The sequence below is a fragment of the Empidonax traillii genome, unplaced genomic scaffold (assembly GCF_003031625.1).
Source record: "Empidonax traillii isolate 1590-97213 ecotype Southwest subspecies unplaced genomic scaffold, ASM303162v1 scaffold370:size553598, whole genome shotgun sequence".
NCBI lineage: Eukaryota > Metazoa > Chordata > Aves > Passeriformes > Tyrannidae > Empidonax > Empidonax traillii.
Window position 1 is genome coordinate 25,517 of NW_020955563.1, and position 19,161 is coordinate 44,677.

The following is a 19,161-nucleotide window of genomic DNA, read 5'->3' on the forward strand; positions in this document are numbered from 1 at the left end:
AAAGTGAGGTTAAGATCCATAATTCATAATCCATAAATCACTGAACCATTGTCCACTAATTACAACTTGATTATGAACTGTCAAAGTATCTAGCAATGCATGTGGTCACTGGCCTATTATAGCTTACAAAACAGTGAATAAGATTTACAAGATGGAAAACAGGAACTTGAGTGTTTCCAGTTTAGCAAGCTCTGCAAACATACCAATAATCCTTAATCTTCATTAACAGAGATCAACTTGTTTATTAACAGGGAGGCAGAAAGGACATAAATGAAGGGATGGCCTGAAGGATGACTCCTTTTTGACTGGAGAGTCATGCAACACCTCATACTTGCGCTGAAATGCTGTAGTATCTCTTCTCTTTAAAGAATAACATAGATATACACAACCTCTGCTGAGAATCAAATTTCTTTTTCCTTTGTTCATTAGTCCTTGCTATTTTCTTCAGTTTTTAATCAAAGGTATATTTATCAGGCTCGGAGATTCTGGAAGCAGTTCCATTTCAAGATACCTTTTGCTGCTATCTAATACCACATAAAAAAAAGATAAATTTATGTTGCTTACAATAGCAAAAACATATTTATTAAGTTCCATAGCTTTGAGGACATCATGAAACTATGATTTACAGATTGACTACATCATGAGACAACAATTCAGTATTACCATATGGTCAGCAAATAACTAATTCATTGAAAGGATTTAATTTTCTGGGTTCCACCTAATTCCTTCTTTATCCTCCAAGACAGACAACACTTATTCTTTTCTGTTTTCTGAGGTTTCTTGCCTTTATAGCTTTACTTTTATTTCATTTTCATGCATAATATTCTACCTGGCTAAGATATTGAAGAGAATAAAAAAAATTAAATTAAATTAAATTAAATTAAATTAAATTAACTAATTAAAAATTGCAACCTGACAGGAAGATGGAGGGTACCTTCTCAGCAATGTTAAACTGCTGAGTTTTAATACAGACAACTCTTACAAATGTTCCTAGAATTATGCCAATTATCCATGTCGACAACGGGTTCCATCACAGTGAACTGTAAACAGGGAAGACAAATGTTATCATTCCAAACATTCTTCCCTCTTCCTTCAGCTTTACATGCTGAGCACAATGCCATATGGTATGAACTACTCACTGGGTCTCTTGGAGTCATCTGTCCCAGCTGTATGCCCTCACAACTCTTTGGGCACCCCCAGCACTGGCAGGGTCAGAGGGAGAAAAGACCTTGGCTCTATCTAAGTGCTGTTCAGCAAGAACTAAAACATCTCTGTATTATCAACAGTTTTCAATACGAATCCAAAGGATAGCCTAATTCCAGCTACTATGAAGAAAATTAACTGTATTCCAGATGAAACTTAGAAGATGCTTCTCATTTCCCATTAACTATAGACTCCAGTTTAACTTGCACTTCTCTAGCAGGGAACTCAGATATGCTCTTTCTTTGCTGATAGTTTTGCTTCATTTGTTTTCAAGAAATTAATATATTTAAATTATAAAATATAAAATATTTTAAATATTTTAAATATAAAATTTGAAGTAAAGTGAACACAAGATATATTTCAAACCAAAAAGATTTTACTTTGTGGATATAGCCTGCTCATGTTTGCATTGTTACTTACTGCTGAACCATATGCAGGAGAATGTCATCTGGCAGATATGTTTATCAAATACAAACTTCAAAAGGAATACAGTGTAAATTATGAAGATACTTTGTGAAAGACATATTTACATGTAAATACACACGCACACAAATCTGTAAGTACCCATGGTACTGGAAAAAGATGAACTAGTAATAATCTAATAATACATTCACAAGCCTGGTAGACAGGAAACTTGCATTGCCCCCTGAGGGCAATTCAAGTAGAAGAAGAAACACAGGCCCTAGGAGTTGTTTTTTAATATGATAAATGATCGCACAAGATGTGGAATTGTTATTAATTCTAGTCATATGAGCAATGTGTGAGTGGTTCCGCTAAAGATAATAATTTCATCATTATCTTTGCTAAATCAGAACCCGTGGCAATAATAATTAATGCTTAGTGATTTGAATTGAAACAAAAAAAAAAGAAAGAAATGCTGTCTCAAAGTAGTTGTGATATTTTGATAACAATAATAACATCAAAGCATTTTTAAGAGCTTTGAGGATTGAAGGATTTAAGGATTGAAAAATTGCAGATTTTATATGTAATTGTTTTAAACCATTTTTTTACTAAAGGCTAGTAAAATGAGGATTTTTTTTTCCATTCTGATACGAAGTAAAGTAAAATGACGTATTCTATTCTGATGGCAGATTCTCTGAAAGAGTTAATGTCTCTCAACCTTGGTGTTTACAGCCTAATCAATTTATTTCTTTGCTTTACTTTTAATATACTATTTTTTCCTTTCATTTACACCTGATAGTGATTCTCAGGTGTAAAATATTTTTACGTCACTTAATATCAGACTGGAAAAAAATTCAAATAGCACTTGGTCCTCATGCACAGAGAGCACTTTCTGTGGAGAGTGCCAGTGCAATGGAAGGACACAACACTTGGCTTTCTGCAGCCTATAATAGGGAGCCTGTCCATCTTACTCAGGTAAACACAGGTCTTTTCTAACCTTTCCTATTATATTAGCTCACTTTTTCACTCAGTAGGAAAAGTCTGAGGTTGGCATTACAGAAGATGGCTGAGAGGTCAAGGACTTTTTTTATTCTCTCTCTTTGAGCTGAGGCTAAACAGAAGGTGCTTCAGCTCAGGTCTGTTGTGCAGGGGGGCACCAGGAGGAGATGCATGAGGAACAAATACAAGCTGCTTCACCTTCATCATCTTCACAGCTCTTTAAACACAAAAGTCAATCCCATTTTCCTCATGTCAAAAAAAAAAAGCTTATATGCTATACTGAAAGGTCCACAATAGGTGGTGGAACCCTCTTATTCTGTCCTGTAAGTTCCCATTCCCAGACTCTTCCCCATTCCTCATCTGCGTCCAACCAGACACCCTACATTTGCACCTAGGTCCTGCCTTTCCTCAGTCCACCAGCAATCTGGGCTCCCTGAAAGAAGGGTTCCTTAGTAGGAGTCACTGTTGTGAAATACATAACAGACACAACATGAAATGGAAAAACAAAGTATTGAATATCTTCCCAGCAAGCTTATATTTATAGGCTGCATTGTGAATGAAGACACACCTTTTAGAAAAGCCACATTGATCATCTGGAACTTCTCTGTGCTGGGAACACAAGAGGAACAACTAGAGTGCTGGCACACCTTTGGAATTGCAGCATCACCCTGCAATGTACCACTCCACATATACTGCCAACTGCGTGCAGAACCACCTCTTTGTATAGGCATTGAACTGAGCTCCTACATCTGCTTCATGTGATGGTCTGTAGCTCTGGCATTAGATGTGGTAATGAAAAATAGTCTCATTTTGCCTTCTTTATGCCTTCCAAATGGTCTCTTTTTCAGGTTGAAGATCTTTCACCTCGAACAGGAGCTGTTCCATACCTATGATTAACCTCACCACCTTTTTCTAAAGATTTTCTAGATTTTCTCATTTATCCTTCTGTTGTCATAGGACCACGTGTGGATGGTCTGCAGATTTAGACTGTGGTATGATTATTTGTTACTGGTTTTTTACTTTTTTCTATCCCAGTAATTTCTAATACTTAATTTGCCTCCTCCCCAATACTGAGCTGATCTGCTACCCACCATGACACCAAACCCTCACTTCTGTGTGACAGCAGTCTGTTCAAGTGCAGCATTTCACCAAACCTGGTGCTAAAACTTAACAAGAAAATTGAAGTTCCTACCAACAGAGTAATAGCAAGCCAGGAGGCTACTGTTCTTCCTAGTTTCAAAATGAGATAGAATTTGCCATGGCCATTCCTTTATTTTACCAGGAGATGGTGGCACAGGGCTCCTTTTCCTATAATCCCCAGAACTCAAGGCTCCACACTTAACAGATCTACCTGCAGAAAATGGCGTAAGAGAATCACACTAAAAGCTTGGCTTCTTGCAAGAATCTTACCACTTATAACTGGTACATGGAAATAATAACATTTTACTAGGAGAATTTGCCCTATGGACCTTTTTCCCTTGGTGTAAAAGAACCTTTTCTATGTAAACAACATTTTGAGTGACAAGTTCACCAGAGAATAAAAGTTCTTATTTTGAAATTAGGTCGACTACCAGAGAAATCTCTTGGTACTACTAATTAAATTTAAATTGATACCTTACATTCTTTATTTCTGTGATGTAAATATGGTTAACTGAGCACTAAGAAAATGCCTTATATAGATATTTTGGAATTATACTTGAAGCTTTTTGCTTCCAAAGTCAGATAGAAAGTATTAGGACTAAATTTTGCAAAGTGTTACAATTTTTTATTGTTTGATAGATTAATATTGTTGGCCTCAGTGAAGAAGCAGAAGGACGATCAACTAGCTGAATAATTATATTCAATAAAATTAAATTTATTATATGATTCCAGTGCTCATATCCCTCTTCTTAAACAAGTCTTTGACACTGTGAGGTTTTAGAATGTACGGTTTTGAGGATTCTGAGAGATCAATGAGATGGTTTAATGCAGCAATTCTCTTCCCTGTTTCAATGGAGGCAGAAGAAGAGATTGTGTGGTTGCCCTTAGCCTCTGCAGATCATAATCTGGCAGATCAGCACAATTTCAGTTCCAACAATGACTTGCATTAGCATGCCTCCACAGGACACTTTGGGATCTAGGCTGTACCTACATGAGCTTTCTGTTGAAAAAAGATTGCTGCACCATCTTTCCCAACCTGACAATCTAGAAGTGTACAGAAGTACTAGAGCATATTTACTTCTATTTAATGCCTCTCTTGGGTCACTCTTGACATATTTGTGAATATGTCAGGGCTATGACATGCAGCACAATGACAGGCATGTCTATGAGGCAGTAATCTCTGCCTGGGGCAACTGAGGCACAAAATGTCTTAAGAGTTTCACCCATAAGATTTACCCAAGGGACACAGTTTAGGCTTGAAAGATAGAAGAACAGAATATAAGTTCTAATATCTGTCCCTTGAAGATGTGAGTTATGGTATGGTTTTTCTGATGGCTAGAGAATCTGCATCTATGACAACAGCAAACCTAACAGTATTCATATGCATTAGGGCTTTTCATTACATCTTTCACTTCCTCTGTGCACAGATGTTTTCTCCTGCTCTGAGGTTCTTTCCTGGCTGCAACCAAAGTTCTTATGATGACTAGAACACTTAAGTTTGACTCGATGATCTTGGGGTTCTTTTCCAACCTGATTCTATGATTGTGTCACTTTATTCTATGTTATTTTTTTCCTTTCAAACATTTGTCTTGATCAGAGCATCTTCCATGTGGTCTGTTTTTCCTACATTAAACATGGTAAACAATATAGTAACTTTTCCTTAATAAGAGAGTTGCCCAAGTCAGACAAAGTCTTCTTCAGACCTTCTGTATGAGCATCACATTGCTGTTAACAGTTTTCCAGCAACAAAGGATATATTCTTGTTTAGTCAAGTAATAAGTCATAAGAATTTTGTTTCCAGATGGCTTATGGAAAAGAAACTCAGCGCAATACACATAAGAGAAACAAAGGCTCATTTGTATAAATAAGGTTAATTCACTTGTAATAAATTAATCTCCAGGGATATGATTGAACTGAAAAGGCACTTTCATCATAGAAATTCTTTTTTTCAAGAAGCCAGCAAAGTCATTTGCAGCAGCATCAATGCTGAGCTGACTTTATGTAACCAGGGTATTAATCATAATCAAGAACATTTAAATGAAATGGGTGAATTATAGTTTTCTTTAAACACTTAGTCTGAAGAAAGCAGAATTACCCAATTTTTAAAAAATGTATTCAGTGTTATACCTGGGACTGGGAATTTAGTGAAAGATATTTCTAGATCAGTCTTTGCTGGCTAACAGTTTAAAGGGCATGAATGATATTATATACGTGCTCAGTTTAAATTGAATGAAAGCAGCCCCATGCTGCCTTCATGGAGTTAGGGCAGATGTGCAATATCCAACAAGGAATGTTGTATGGATGGGTAAGATATGAAGGGTGTGTTACAGGACTCAGAGATACATAGCCCATGGCAGTCTTCAATGCTCCTTTCCCTCTTGATAATTTGCCCTTGTTCTAACTTCCACTGCAGTGCGTATTTGGAGTTTTCAGTGTAATATCTGCATTTTAGAATGTTGGTGTTTTTCTTGCGCTTTTTCTTTGCTTGGAAATCCTAGTGCCTCTGTGCTATGGGGGCATGAATTGAATGATGGACAGGGATTAACGCTGCTATGAGGGTTTTTTTTTGTACCACTAAAAGCTACAAAGACTCATGTCAAAGATAAGCATCTGGGTTGTGAAGCACTGAGACTGCCTTGTATCAGCCTACAGGTACTCCCAGTTTCCAGAATACCCATTCAAAACCAGCCCTGCCTAGGAATTATCATAATCATCTGATTTTTAAGAGCTTAGTGATTCTCTGCCTGAAATGAGTGTGAGTAAAGGGAAAAAGCCTGCACTTTTTGTTGTACTGAAGCTACTAACACAATCAGAGTAAGGTTAGCTTACATCTGGGTCAATTCCAATTTCGCTGAATTAGTAGCAGTGATCAAAGGCTGAGCAGATGACACAGCTGTGGCAAGAGGACTGCAATGCCCATTCATGGGAAAGTTCTTCAGATACCAAGGCTGAGACTCAAATTGCACAGCCAGGAATAAGAAAGTTCAAAGTAGTGGTAGCAGCTGAAAAACAGGGCTTATGTGAGCAACTGGTTCTTCTGTAACTATCCACATGCTTTGTGCCTTTAAGCATTAAGTCAACTCCTCTCCTTACTGATGAAAGGTAAAATGCATTGAACACATACTGGGTTAGTCCTGCAATCCTACTGCTTCATGTTTTGTAACAACATTCTACTTGGACTCTGTCACGGGGCAAAGCAAACAGAGAGTTACTGACAGAAGCTATGCCATCATCAAGCCGAGTCCCAGTGGACCATAAACAAGGTCAGAAAGAACAAATTTACAGTCTCCCACATGGCTCATAGGCTGCCAGAAGTCTGGCACTCAGGTCTGCTGAGGCACAGCTAGGCTGCCTTTCAGGGACCCAGCCTAGTGGATCTATTTTCATTCACAGAGATTATCAGATGAGATACGCTCTATTCAGGTAAGTCTTTTTCCTCAGAGCTTCACATAAGCATGTCAGGTCAGAGCTAACAGACCCACAGCAGGTCATTTATCTTGGATGTTCATGGTAGGGGGTCACATACTTCACTGTAAGCTTTATTATCCCCTTCTGCTAACTGTCACTGCAGAAAGTCAAGTGGATTACACTTTCAGTTTGTATAAATGGTCTAGTTCTCTTTCAGGGCCTTAGTTTGGATCCAGCTGTCCCATAGGCTGAAAAAATCTGTGATTGGCAATTGTAGAGGAATATTAAAGAGTATTAATAAAATCACCTACAGATGAATGAGAGACTCCATAAAATACATGTATTTGCCACAGGCAGAACAAATACACAGTCTACAAATGAAAATTCTAGTCGTTTCAGTCTACCAGAATCCTTCTTTTCCTTCTCTGTCATTAAGAATCCTAGTATTATGAAGAGGAACTTTCCTTATAACATAAAGACAAACAGCAGCTACAAGGACAATTAATACAAGGCAGACTAAGACAGTTAGATTTCTTGGAATTAGGATGAAATGCCCCGTACCCCTACAAAAACTTTGCCAAATAGTCCAGTTCCAAAAGAATATCATTAGAACAATGCTTAACATCAGCCAGCTAAGTTCAGTGTCCAGGCTCTGTAGATCTCTATAGTGTGAACTATAGACATTTTTCTGGTTTCAGTGTATGTATAGCACAAGTTCTTCCCTTCCAGAGAGATTTGGGATGATCCCTTTTCCCACCACAGGTCCCTGCCACAACTCAGGCCAACCTGCTGGTCTGGAGCATGAAGCTGTCAATGGGAGGACAACTGTGGTAACGCTCCAGATCATGGTAGATAACTCCCAAACCAGCATTCAAAGGTGCCTCCTTTGATACCTTTTCCAGGAGCAGTCACTCTCCACAGTCCAGTGTGGAAACTCCCAGTGCACCGCTCGTCCTCCCATTCCTTGCCTCTGCTCTCAAAAGTAAAGCCTGGGAGGTAGATGGGGCAGGAAATTGCTCCATGTGTTATTTCCCACAGCCTTTGCTCTGTCCTAGCAACCACGGGATTTTTCTTAACTTCTTTCCTTTTAGTAGAAGGCCAAGAACCTGTTTTTCTGTCACTGCACCCTGATAAAAATCTCACTACTCAGATAAAAAATCTCACCATCCCACCTTCTAGTCAGTTCTGGTGCACAGATTTATCAGAATGGGATCTCATGGGAACTGTTCCCAGCACTTGGTGAGTTTGTATGGCCATCACAGAGCATGCTGCCTCACACCACAGCAAGTTATCAATGATCTCAACTCTACAAAAGCCGCTGCTTTGCACAGAGGTGTGCTCTCTTCCAGTCCACTGCGCGATGACATCTCATCCCAGAAGAAGCAATAGCTCAGGGCTTCCACTGAGTTCTTGCTATGTGGTGCAAATGGGCTCATACACAGTAGCAATCTCCAAGTCTCCCTCAGTCGGAAACACCAAACCCACGCTCCAAGCACTGATGGGCCTCAGTAAAGCACCTTTATGTAGGGTAGACCAAATTTGGGAGAACAGGTCAGAAGGCCAGAGTGATGTTGAGAGGGAGGAGCAGATCCACAACAGCAAGGAAGTGTTTATGTATTTCTTGAAAACAGGTTTTACCCAAATAGGTACATAAAGAGAGAATGTAAAGAATTGAATTTCCATATGAGAAAAGTTGTACTCATTTAACAAACTTTAAAACATATTTTACAGACAACCTCATATGTTAATAAGAATGACTGAGGGTTTTTGTTGATTTCAAAAGATATCTAGAATGATAGCAAGAGATTGGAGTAATGTCTTAAGTGATGGCTTTAAATTGCAATGCTTACTTTGTCAGCCATAGCAATAATCATGCATGACATTTGTCACAGGACAATTCTCTGATAGTTTATGCTATGCCTAATGGCACTGTCTCAAAGTTTTTTGGTGACCTTGCAAACTGCAAAGAGACACATTGAGAGGTGCAGCAGAATAAGTCTATTTTTTCAGAGATTTTTCTCCTTTTTTGGTCAATGATTCTTTAGGAGGTTCTAGGCAAAGAGTTGGAACATGTGAGAAAGAATAGGTTGGTTGAGGATAAACAGCCTAGGCAGCAAAGAGCAATGTAAAGATGAAAGGGCTGTGTAGGGGCCATCTCAGGTGAATACTGGTCATCATCAAGTCCTGGAGAAGACACAGTAGAATTACAAGACTAACCACCTGTAGGGATAAAGGGTTTAGTGAGTAACAAAACTCCTTAGCAGAGAGAATCCACTTTGAAAAATAACAACATACTTTAAAAAAGGCTATCTTTCAAGGAAAATTAGGAAAACAGAATAATACTTCAATTGTGTTTTGAACCTGGCTGCATGTCACGTGCCCACCAAGGCCACTCTACTACTTCCTTCCTCAAGTGGACAGAGGAGAGAAAATAGAATGAAAGTTTCATGAGTTGAGATAAGGACAGGGAGAGATTACTATCAAAGGCAAAACAGACTTGACTTGGGAAAATTACATCAATTTATTAACAATCAAAACCAGAGCAGGACAATGAGAAGTAAAACAAATCTTAAAAACACCTTCCCATCCCTCCTACCCAGGCTCTACTTTCTCCTCCCCAGCAGTGCAGGGAGATGGGGAATGGGAGTTATGGTCAGTTCATCACATTTTGTTTCTCCTGCTGCTCCCTCCTAGGGAGAGGAGTCCTACCCCTTTTCCAGTATAGGGTCCCTCCCACAGGCAATAGTCCTCCACAAACTTCTCCAGGGTGAGTCCTTCCCAAGGGCTACAGTTCTTCATGAACTGCTACAGGATGGGTCCCTTCCAAGGGGTGCAGTCCTTCAGGAACAGGCTGCTCCATTCCAGGTCCCTCACAGGATCACAAGTCCTGCCAGCAAACTTACTCCAGCATGGTTTCCTCTCTCCATGGGTTCTCAGCTCCTGCCAGGAGCCTGCTCCAGTGCGGGCTTCCCATGGGGTCACAGCCTCCTTTGGACACCCATCTCCTACACAGGCTGCAGGTGGATCATTGTATCCCTCCAGGGGTTGCAGGGGCACAGCTGCCCCACCAGGCTGCAGGGCAATTTGTGCTCTGGCACCTGGATCACCTTCTCCCTCTCATTCTGCACTGACCTGGGTGTCTGCTGGGCTGTTTCTTTCACTAATTCTCACTCTGTTCTTCTCTGGCTACAATTACTTTTGCAAAATAACTTTTATTTTCCCCTTCTTAAATATATTATCACACAAGCATTACTATCATCTCTGATGGGCTCAGCATTGGCCAGTGCCAGCTCTGTCCTGGAGCCAGCTGCCATTGGTTCTGTTGGACATGAGGGAAGCTTCTACCAGCTTCTCAAAGAAGCCCCTGTAGCCCCACCCCTACTCCCAAAACCTTGCCATGCAAACCCAATACAATTACTCATCTGGGGAAAGTGTCACATTTAAAACCTTACTTGATGCTGTTTTCTTACAACTTTTTTGCTTATTAATTTGACAAGGAAATTCCTCATTTATTTCTGAATATCCCTCAGTCAGAGAGTAGTTAGTAGCACTCACTAGCCCACATGTGCAATCACCGTGCCCATTATAATGTGTGGCCAATAACAATATGCCAAATAACTCAGCAATTACTTTTTAGTAGGATCAACAATTTTCCCCATGAAAAATGTAGTGCCAGTTTGCTTGTCAGAGATCAAAATAATGAAGGGCCTGTTGAATTTGATGGTATCAGAAGGAAACAGAACTCTGTTCAAGATTATGGCAGTGGCTCCTGCAGCTTCAGTTCCAGCCTCATCAACTTCCAGCAGGGCCTTGTGAATTGCCTGCACGGGAAAGAAGAAAACACTGTGGTTTATATATGGGACAGGAAGAAGGAGGTAAAATAAATTCTCTTCTTATGGAATATTTAGGAGAAGAAAGGAGTGATAAATCCAGTGGATGAAACTTTCTTTTATGGTAAATCTCCAGTGGTCTGAAACAGGAGTGTTTTCTATGTCAGGACTGAATTAGGAGGGCCAAAAATAAACATGGGCAAACTGTAAGTACATTTTCACTAGTGCTGAGTAGAGTGAGATACTAACAGCCCATGTACAAACTAGTTTACTTTCTTAGATGGTTTGGACTTCCAATAGCAACACTCTCTTATTCCAAGGATAATGAAATTTATTTATTTAAATTATTTATTTATGTTATTTAAATACTAAGACAGGAGTAGTATTTGGCATCATCACAATAAATCATAGCTTAAACTGATATATGAAATTCTGCTTCTGCAAACTGGAAGTCTCCTGGAAACTTTGAGAATATTAAAAAATTAGGTACTCATCAACACAAAGATCATAATATGCTCCTCATTTACAGCTTACTTGACACAATATCATATAAAATATTATATTTCAGTGCAAAGAAATAATTTAAAATGTTGTTCAACTTTTCCATGTACTTAATATCCAGTCTTTTAATAGCAATATTAAAGTAATACATAAGCGATCCAGCAGATTCTTTCTGTAGAAAAGTAGAATTACTAAGCAAGTCCCTACGTGTAATTGTGAGTTTTATTTATAACTTCAATAATAAAAGGAGGGGAAGAAAGCCTTTAAAAACCCCAGACACAATTGATCAAAACAACCAACCACCACCCCATCACCAGCACTTACTTCTGAAACCTGGAGATTACGGCTGCCACTAATTCCAGACAGATCAGCATTACTTGAGAACACTTCAGTAATGCCCATATTTTTAAACAGGTTTTTAACATCGTAAGACCCACTAATAGAGAACTTCGGTAAATGCAGATTTAATCTCCTGTTGATCAAAGAAAACAAAAGAGCAGTGAGGCATTCCAGGCCTGTTTCAGGCAGCAGGATGGATAGTATGCTATTCAACGACACTTGAAAGAATTCTTTTGATTGCAGACTTGTTTGATGGTAGCATTTATATTCCTTGAGCAATCTTGGCATCCAAAGAGATGCTCCATCTTCTTGTTCCTACATTCTCCTTTTGATTTTTGGGAAAAGAAACAAATTTCTTCATTGCCACTCATTCATTCCAGTGCCACATACACAGCTAGCAGAGTTTTTGGCTAGAGAGTTACAGAGAATAAGCAGACCAACTGTGGAAAGCCTAAAATAAGGGAAAACGAGGATAAAATCTAACATGATAAAATTCATGGTGAAGCAAATGAATTGTGTTGGCACCACAACAAAAGAAAGAGGAGGTATGGTAGTCAAAAGGCAGCCAAGCAAGTCTTGAGGCAGTTGTTACAATGCTGTGACCCTTTCTATCAGGTCAGAGAGCCTGCAGTTTCTCAGCAATTATGATCTGCTCTGACTCATTTGGGGAGTTGCTTATTTATGAAATCAGGACATTATATCCAGTAGGAGGTGATCTGAACTTAGCGTTTCCTTTTAAAAACAGTGAATCGTCCTCAAATACAGTAATCCATCTATCTAGAGTTACCTGGTCATAAGTTTGTTATCCCATTTACAAAGAGTTTCCTTGGAGAGAGCATCTTCCACTTGCTTCATCTTTCCATCATCAGGCAGAATGAGCAATGCTCGGGCAGTGCCCTGGTAAGGCAGCTCTATCACCTTGCAGGAGAGATCCTGGTCATAGTAAGCATTAAAGATACTGTCACGCTGCATCATGTTGACTCTAACAGATGCATTTGTGTTCACAAAAAAATCATCCTCATAGGTACGCAAAGGATCAAAAGACTTTTCCCAGGCAGCTAATGGGGGAAAAGAGAAGATATTGGACTCAAATGTGATGATCATATGAAATGGCTCATCCAGATTAGACCAACTTAAATGGAGGACAGTGGGGGGCTATTTATGGGAGAATATGATCACTGAATAATTTCAACCTCCTGCATAACATACAATAAAGCAATTTTAGCTGTGCAGTCAGCTCAGCATAGTAAGTGTGAGTAAATCCTATCTTGCTGAAAAACAACAAAAGGCTGATGAGGACCAATTGAGAGTTCTTCTTCTACTGTAGCCATATGTAATGCCTTTTAAGCCATTTAAGTACAATCACTTTAACATTCAGCCACAGGAACTTCTTCTCATGCCTTTCCTTTTAGGCTATACCCCTACCCAAGTTGATGGCACTCAGCCTGGTGAGGAATTCATCAGCAGATTAAAGGGTCTTAACATTTGAGCAAGACTCCAGAGACACAGGCCCTCAAAATACTCTGTCTGAATTTTTCATGCAATGCACCTAGTGAATCTACCATAAAACTGGGGACCTTGTGCAAGAATATCAGTCCACTAAATTTGACTGGCACATACAGTCAGCATAGAGATCTTGGAAACATCTTTAGTCATTATGCTCTCAGACCAGTGAGACTATGTGCAGTGGATCCCTGTTTATGAGAGGTCCACTAAAGTGGGACTTCTCTGTCTATAGCTTTCAAGCACACTGGGTCATAATTAAGCAATCAGTATTTCTCAACAATCAGATACCCTGCTCTTGGCCAGATCTAATCTCTACTTTGAAGGTTTTGCACAGTTTAGCTCTTTCCTAAATAGTCACTCTGGTAAAGAATGATCAAGGGTTCCCTAAAATTTTTATTTTATATCAAAACTATGAATTGGAATATTATGTTAAATATCTTACCTTTAAAATAAATGTAGTTAACTAGAACTAGTACAGTACTTGGATCAAGATGACCAACTAATTCAGGAATTTTCCCCTTAGTTTTCTCCTCTACATATTTATTGATTTGCTTCTTAGCTTCTTCTGGTTCATGGAAATCACTAGAAAAAAATTCTGCATCATAAAATTGTTTGGTATTTTGTAAAAATGACTCCTGTAGTTCATATCCAGTAGCTGTAAAAATGGCATTCCCTATATTTACTGTGATATTAGCATCAGCACAATTCATTACTGATAAAACTTTGTGAAAACTGTTATGTATATCACCTACACGAGCCTCAGTCAGATTGTCAAAGCCCAGTCCTCCAAAAATCTGAGACAGGGTGGTTGACTTAGCACCAACAGCCAGCATGGCAAATGCAGTGGAGATGCTCATGGGAGAAAAGAAAACATTTTCATCAGCTTCTTTTGATATGGCTTGCTTGTAAAATCTAAATACAAAATCTGCATAGTTAGAACCTTGCTTGTCACACTTATGTGTTAATAAATTTTCTGTTCCATCTTGCAGATTAGTATTGTTGACTTCATGGCAAACATCTTCATGGCGACAGTGGGTTACAGCACAAAGAACAGCAAGGAGTAAACACAGGCACAGGAGACACTTCATCTTCCTTTCAAATTATTCTGTCACAAAATAAACAGTCATTAAATGAGCAGATGGTAATGATGTGATTGGTAGTAAGGAATAATAAATAGTTTGTTATCATAAATATTACATAGTGTAACTGTAAATATCTCATATACATATGATATTTAAAGTTCTCATGGGTACCATGTCAAGTTTAATTAATAAATTCAACAAAGTTATAGATTGAAATGTTAGCATAATAAAACCATCATATTTTATTGTAACTGGCCTGAAAAGGCAAGACTTTTCTTCATTGCAATACATTGGCTATGAAAACATAGAGCTAAAGTCCACAGTAATCTCAATTAACAGTGATAATTTTTTCCTATGATCATTGTCTCCCATAGGGTACATCTAAACAAACAAGTCTTCCCCAGTGAGGGAAGACAGGGTGTGAGTTTCAAAGACATCAAATATTCCACAGCACCTGCCCCCAAACAATTTGATAAATGTGAGGAAATGTGAGGCATCTCACTACTCACTGGAAGCGGGGCAAATTCCCTCACTTCCACCAGGGCAGCAGCACAGGGACAGGCAGCTATCACAGACCATCTGGTGCTTGTTAAATTCACACCTCTGTTTACCTCATGGTCCTGTTTACTAACTCATATGGCCAGTCACTGACCACAGCTAGTGGGGGAAGAAAGGTATGAACTTCAAGGCAAAATTCAAGGCAAAAGCCTGGAGCATCCTATGACATGACAGCAGTGCACACAGAAGTGGGCACGAAGACATGTGGGAAGCAGCAGGTTTGCATCAGATAATGAGGTGTATGTTTGGAGTGAAGGAACCTTCCTTTTATGGGGGGGCTGCAACAAGTGTTTGTAATTTGATAAATGGTGTTTCGCCCCTCACCAACAGGTTAATTTGCATGGGATGTGGGAAAGACCTGGGTCCAAGAAGAAGAGGACCACTGATCATATTTGGAAGTCAATGGGCATAGATTAATTTCTTTGGAGATGGCAAGTTCCTTTGTTATGCTTGTTCTCCTGATGCTGATGTGATATCCTACATGTGAGCCCCTGCTCTCTGCAGGAGCTGGAACAAGTCTCTGGTTTACTGAATTCAGTTCCCTGTTGTTCTGGAGGCATCTCATATAAACCCTTTTCAGAACTGTAACAATCTATGAAGAAAAATAAGCTTTTTGCTCTTGTAGCTTCTGCAGGAAAATATTTAGAGAACTTTTCTACTGTTCTGACTCCTCTTTTTGTTTCCAGCCAACACAGCCTATTTGTAGCCTTTTTTTCCAAGAACATATTTTCCAATGTCTTGCCAAGGTAAAGTTGTCTTGGTCCTACATTCATTCCCAGATGTGAAAGATGATTATATATACTATCTAAACAACATTTAGATGGAGTTTCTAAGGGCAGCACAAGTTCAAGGATTTTGTTTTATTTTTTAAATTGATGATCTTTCTTGTTTTTATAGCAAACATATACGCTAGCTGTGTGTTCTCATATTTAATTAGATCTGAGTATGATGAGTGAGCGTGAGAGAAGACAGAGAGGAACAATGAGAGTCCACTGCAGTAGCAAGTGGTGACACTAAATTTGAATTTTCTTAAACCAAAAGATGGAGTATGGCTCTAGATGGGAATCTGATTCAGCTATTTGCATCTCTTTTAAGCAGAACTCTCCCTGTTCTTCACAGCCAAAAAAAAAAAAAAAAAAGAAAACCAAACAACCCTTACATAGTGTGGAAAAATTAAGTAATAATGTAGTACGCAGGGTGTTTCAAAAGTACTTGATGTTTAACATGTTGCAGGATGGTCTTCTCTACATATTTGAGATATTGCACACTCAAGTGAGAAAGAAGATAATTTGTATCTGTCCATGTTTACTTCCTGTTCCAAACAGAGCTTAGCCTGAATTTCAAAGAATTTCTGAAGCAAAGAGTATGGTTTGGGGTTTTTTTCTGCAGCAGGCTTATATTAGGCATGCCTCTATTTTTAGCTTCTACTACACCAGACCAGTTAAAAAACTTTTCTTAGTATCAGAGCTCTCTACAGAAATCTGAAAGAAGTACTTCTACCAGAAGCTGAAAAACACTGAATATTGCAATTGAGTTTTCCTCTCATACTTTTTCCCTTTGGAGATGAAATCACATTAATTTCAATGTTTTGAGGTTAGAAAATTTCACACACAAATATTTTTGTTAACTGAATCTGAAGAAAATGGAAAGGCTTTACTAAATCTAGCTGTACTTTTTATGCAAATTGGAAATTCAGAAAATAATTCTCTTCCAGACCACATGTTAGTTTGTCTATGGGAACAAAAGGGGCAATTTAATTTAAACTGTGGCCTTCCCTCCCCCCCACCCCCCATTACACTCACCCCAGTCCTAATTAGAAAACCTTGCCTTAGCAATTCAATGGTTGTTTAATAAGTTAAGTCACCAAAAGAGTTTATAAATTGGACCTGGTTGTTCAGTCAATAGTGGGATTATATTAATTTTGAGTCACTGTGAAGGCTGTTCCAACCTAAAAGGTGATTACATCAGTATTCTGTTTTGACAACTATTTAATAAGTCCCCATGACTTCAAAGGTTATTTTAGGTTGATTTCAGGCTAAGCATATTCCCCCAGAACAGCAGGTCCCACTGGTCCCTTGCACATCTGCTTGATTAATCTTCCATTGCAACATCAGCACAGAACCAAATCAAAAGCAGACAAATGAAATTAACCTAATATTAAAATTCCACCAACCACAGAAATCTTTTACAAGTCTCCAAGAAAAGTGCGTGTGTAGTACTTACAAAATCAGAAGCCCTGCTGCATTCAGCTGACCATGTTGTTCCCCACACTTACTTATACTGCTACATCGTCTTCTGCTTAATTAGTGCTGTTAAACATTAAACAGACCTGATAAAAATTAGAGCCAACCAAAAAAAAGGAGGAAACAAAGCAAATATTGACAAAACAGGTTTGTGAGGATCATCTCTATTATTCAGCCAAAGAAGCTGACAATCTTCAGCCATTTGAAGAGTAGCTGTGACATCCTCTCTTTTGCCCCTGACCATGCAGAGGAGCTGAGTGCAAACATTGTGTAATTAGGACCCTGCTGGAAACCAGGAGGTTATGCCTGGAACCACTGGAAACAGATACCAACTCTTGGTGCCAGAAGGCAGACTGTCTGTGCTGTGATGAAGTACACATGGAGCTGACAGCCACATATCACATCAACTCGGTGCTCTTCCATCCAAAGTCTATCCAGAGCCAAATCTTATGCCTGGTCCTCAGCCTGTATATGGATGACAAACCAATTGCCTGTACCTTCTCTCTCTGACTGTAGCTGCATACCACTGAGTGGATATGTGATAGACATGTTTCCCTGATGGATTCCTACTCTGGCTGATGTGGTCCCTTCATCTCTCTCAGTACTGCGTGGATCTCAGTTACTGCCTCGGGCAGGTGGTGGGAATACAAGCAGCAAGCTGTTTACTCCCACACGTGTGCATACTGCATATGCGCACTCACTTCTCATTCTCTTTGCCCTCTCACACACTTTCAAATTGTTCAAACTAAAACAAGTACTGCTTGTTTCTATTCACTTTTTCCAATAGGAATTCAGTGCTGATGAATCAAGCTGACTGATATTTTCTGATTAACAACAAAGACCATGATTGAGTGGTGACACGAAATATGTTTCCCCATTTGTGACGACTCTTTCCTTTGTACTTGTTTACTCACGTGTAATTTTGTCATTACAAACACAGATAAACATGGAGACAGAACATAGATAAACTTTGTCTGGACACTCCCCTTCTTTCTTTTCGTCTTTATTTCATAACTCCAAAACCCCCTACCCCCCAACTCCCCTCCCCCTTCCTTTTTACTTGTTCCTTCTAATTCTGTCTATAAAGGTCACAAACACAGAGATTATGTTACTCATCAAAGCCTTCGTGACTGACAGGTCATGGTGGTCAAGGATGAACTGTGTTACAAAATGGTTATAAGCCTCTTGTTTTCTCTTTCATTTGTGATGCCTTGTAATTACTGTTTTGTTTTTAATAATGCTAAGCCAAAATTTAACAAGGCATTTCCCTAGCATTTCATTATAGCAGCAGCAAGAAGGTGCTCCAGCAGCTTGAAACTAAAATGATGAGGACACGCATGCATGCCAGGTGTACCACGCACTGCCACGAGCCATTACAATCTCACCTGTCTACTGGCCACAACTTCAACTCTAAAACTAAGTCATGAAACCACATTAACCAGCTTCACACTGATCATTTATATACTGAACTAGATCTTTCACTCTATTATTTATTTTAATAGGAATAAAAGTACAGAATACTGAAATAACCTAACAAATGGGTTTTATTCCTTCTGATAATTAAAACCATGACAAAGTCTACATTGCCCAAGTCCATGTTACTGCTGCGCAGTTCATGTAGGTCAGTTTTAATACCACACACCAACTCATATTGTGACATCTTTAGAAGAAATAGACCCATACAATAGTTCATGCATTTGCTAACATCCTGCAAACATCTTCCTATTGGTTTTGTTTTGAATAGACCATTCTGAAACAGGTTTAAAGAGTTCTTAATTAACCAATAACTGCTATATTCAATGGCAACAGAACGACTCAGTTTGTCCAGTATTCGAAGGAAATTAGAGATTTTGTGTCAATTTAGCAACAGTAATAGCTGTTCTGAGATTACAGCTCACAGACACACAGGTTATTGCAAATATAAAAAAATCTTTATCCCTACATACCTAT

General features: G+C 38.9%; 1 protein-coding gene across 1 annotated transcript; it reads right to left on the reverse strand.

Moving 5' to 3' along the window:
- Nucleotides 1-10,217: 10,217 nt before the first annotated feature.
- Nucleotides 10,218-17,314, reverse strand: LOC114061904 (alpha-1-antiproteinase 2-like). The gene is made up of 5 exons (XM_027892820.1): nucleotides 17,192-17,314; nucleotides 13,771-14,433; nucleotides 12,610-12,880; nucleotides 11,808-11,955; nucleotides 10,218-10,973 (listed from the first exon to the last, which is right to left on the reverse strand). Exons 2-5 carry the CDS (start codon nucleotides 14,414-14,416, stop codon nucleotides 10,779-10,781), a joined length of 1,260 nt encoding a protein of 419 aa, XP_027748621.1. The 5' UTR covers nucleotides 14,417-14,433; nucleotides 17,192-17,314; the 3' UTR covers nucleotides 10,218-10,778.
- Nucleotides 17,315-19,161: the final 1,847 nt, after the last annotated feature.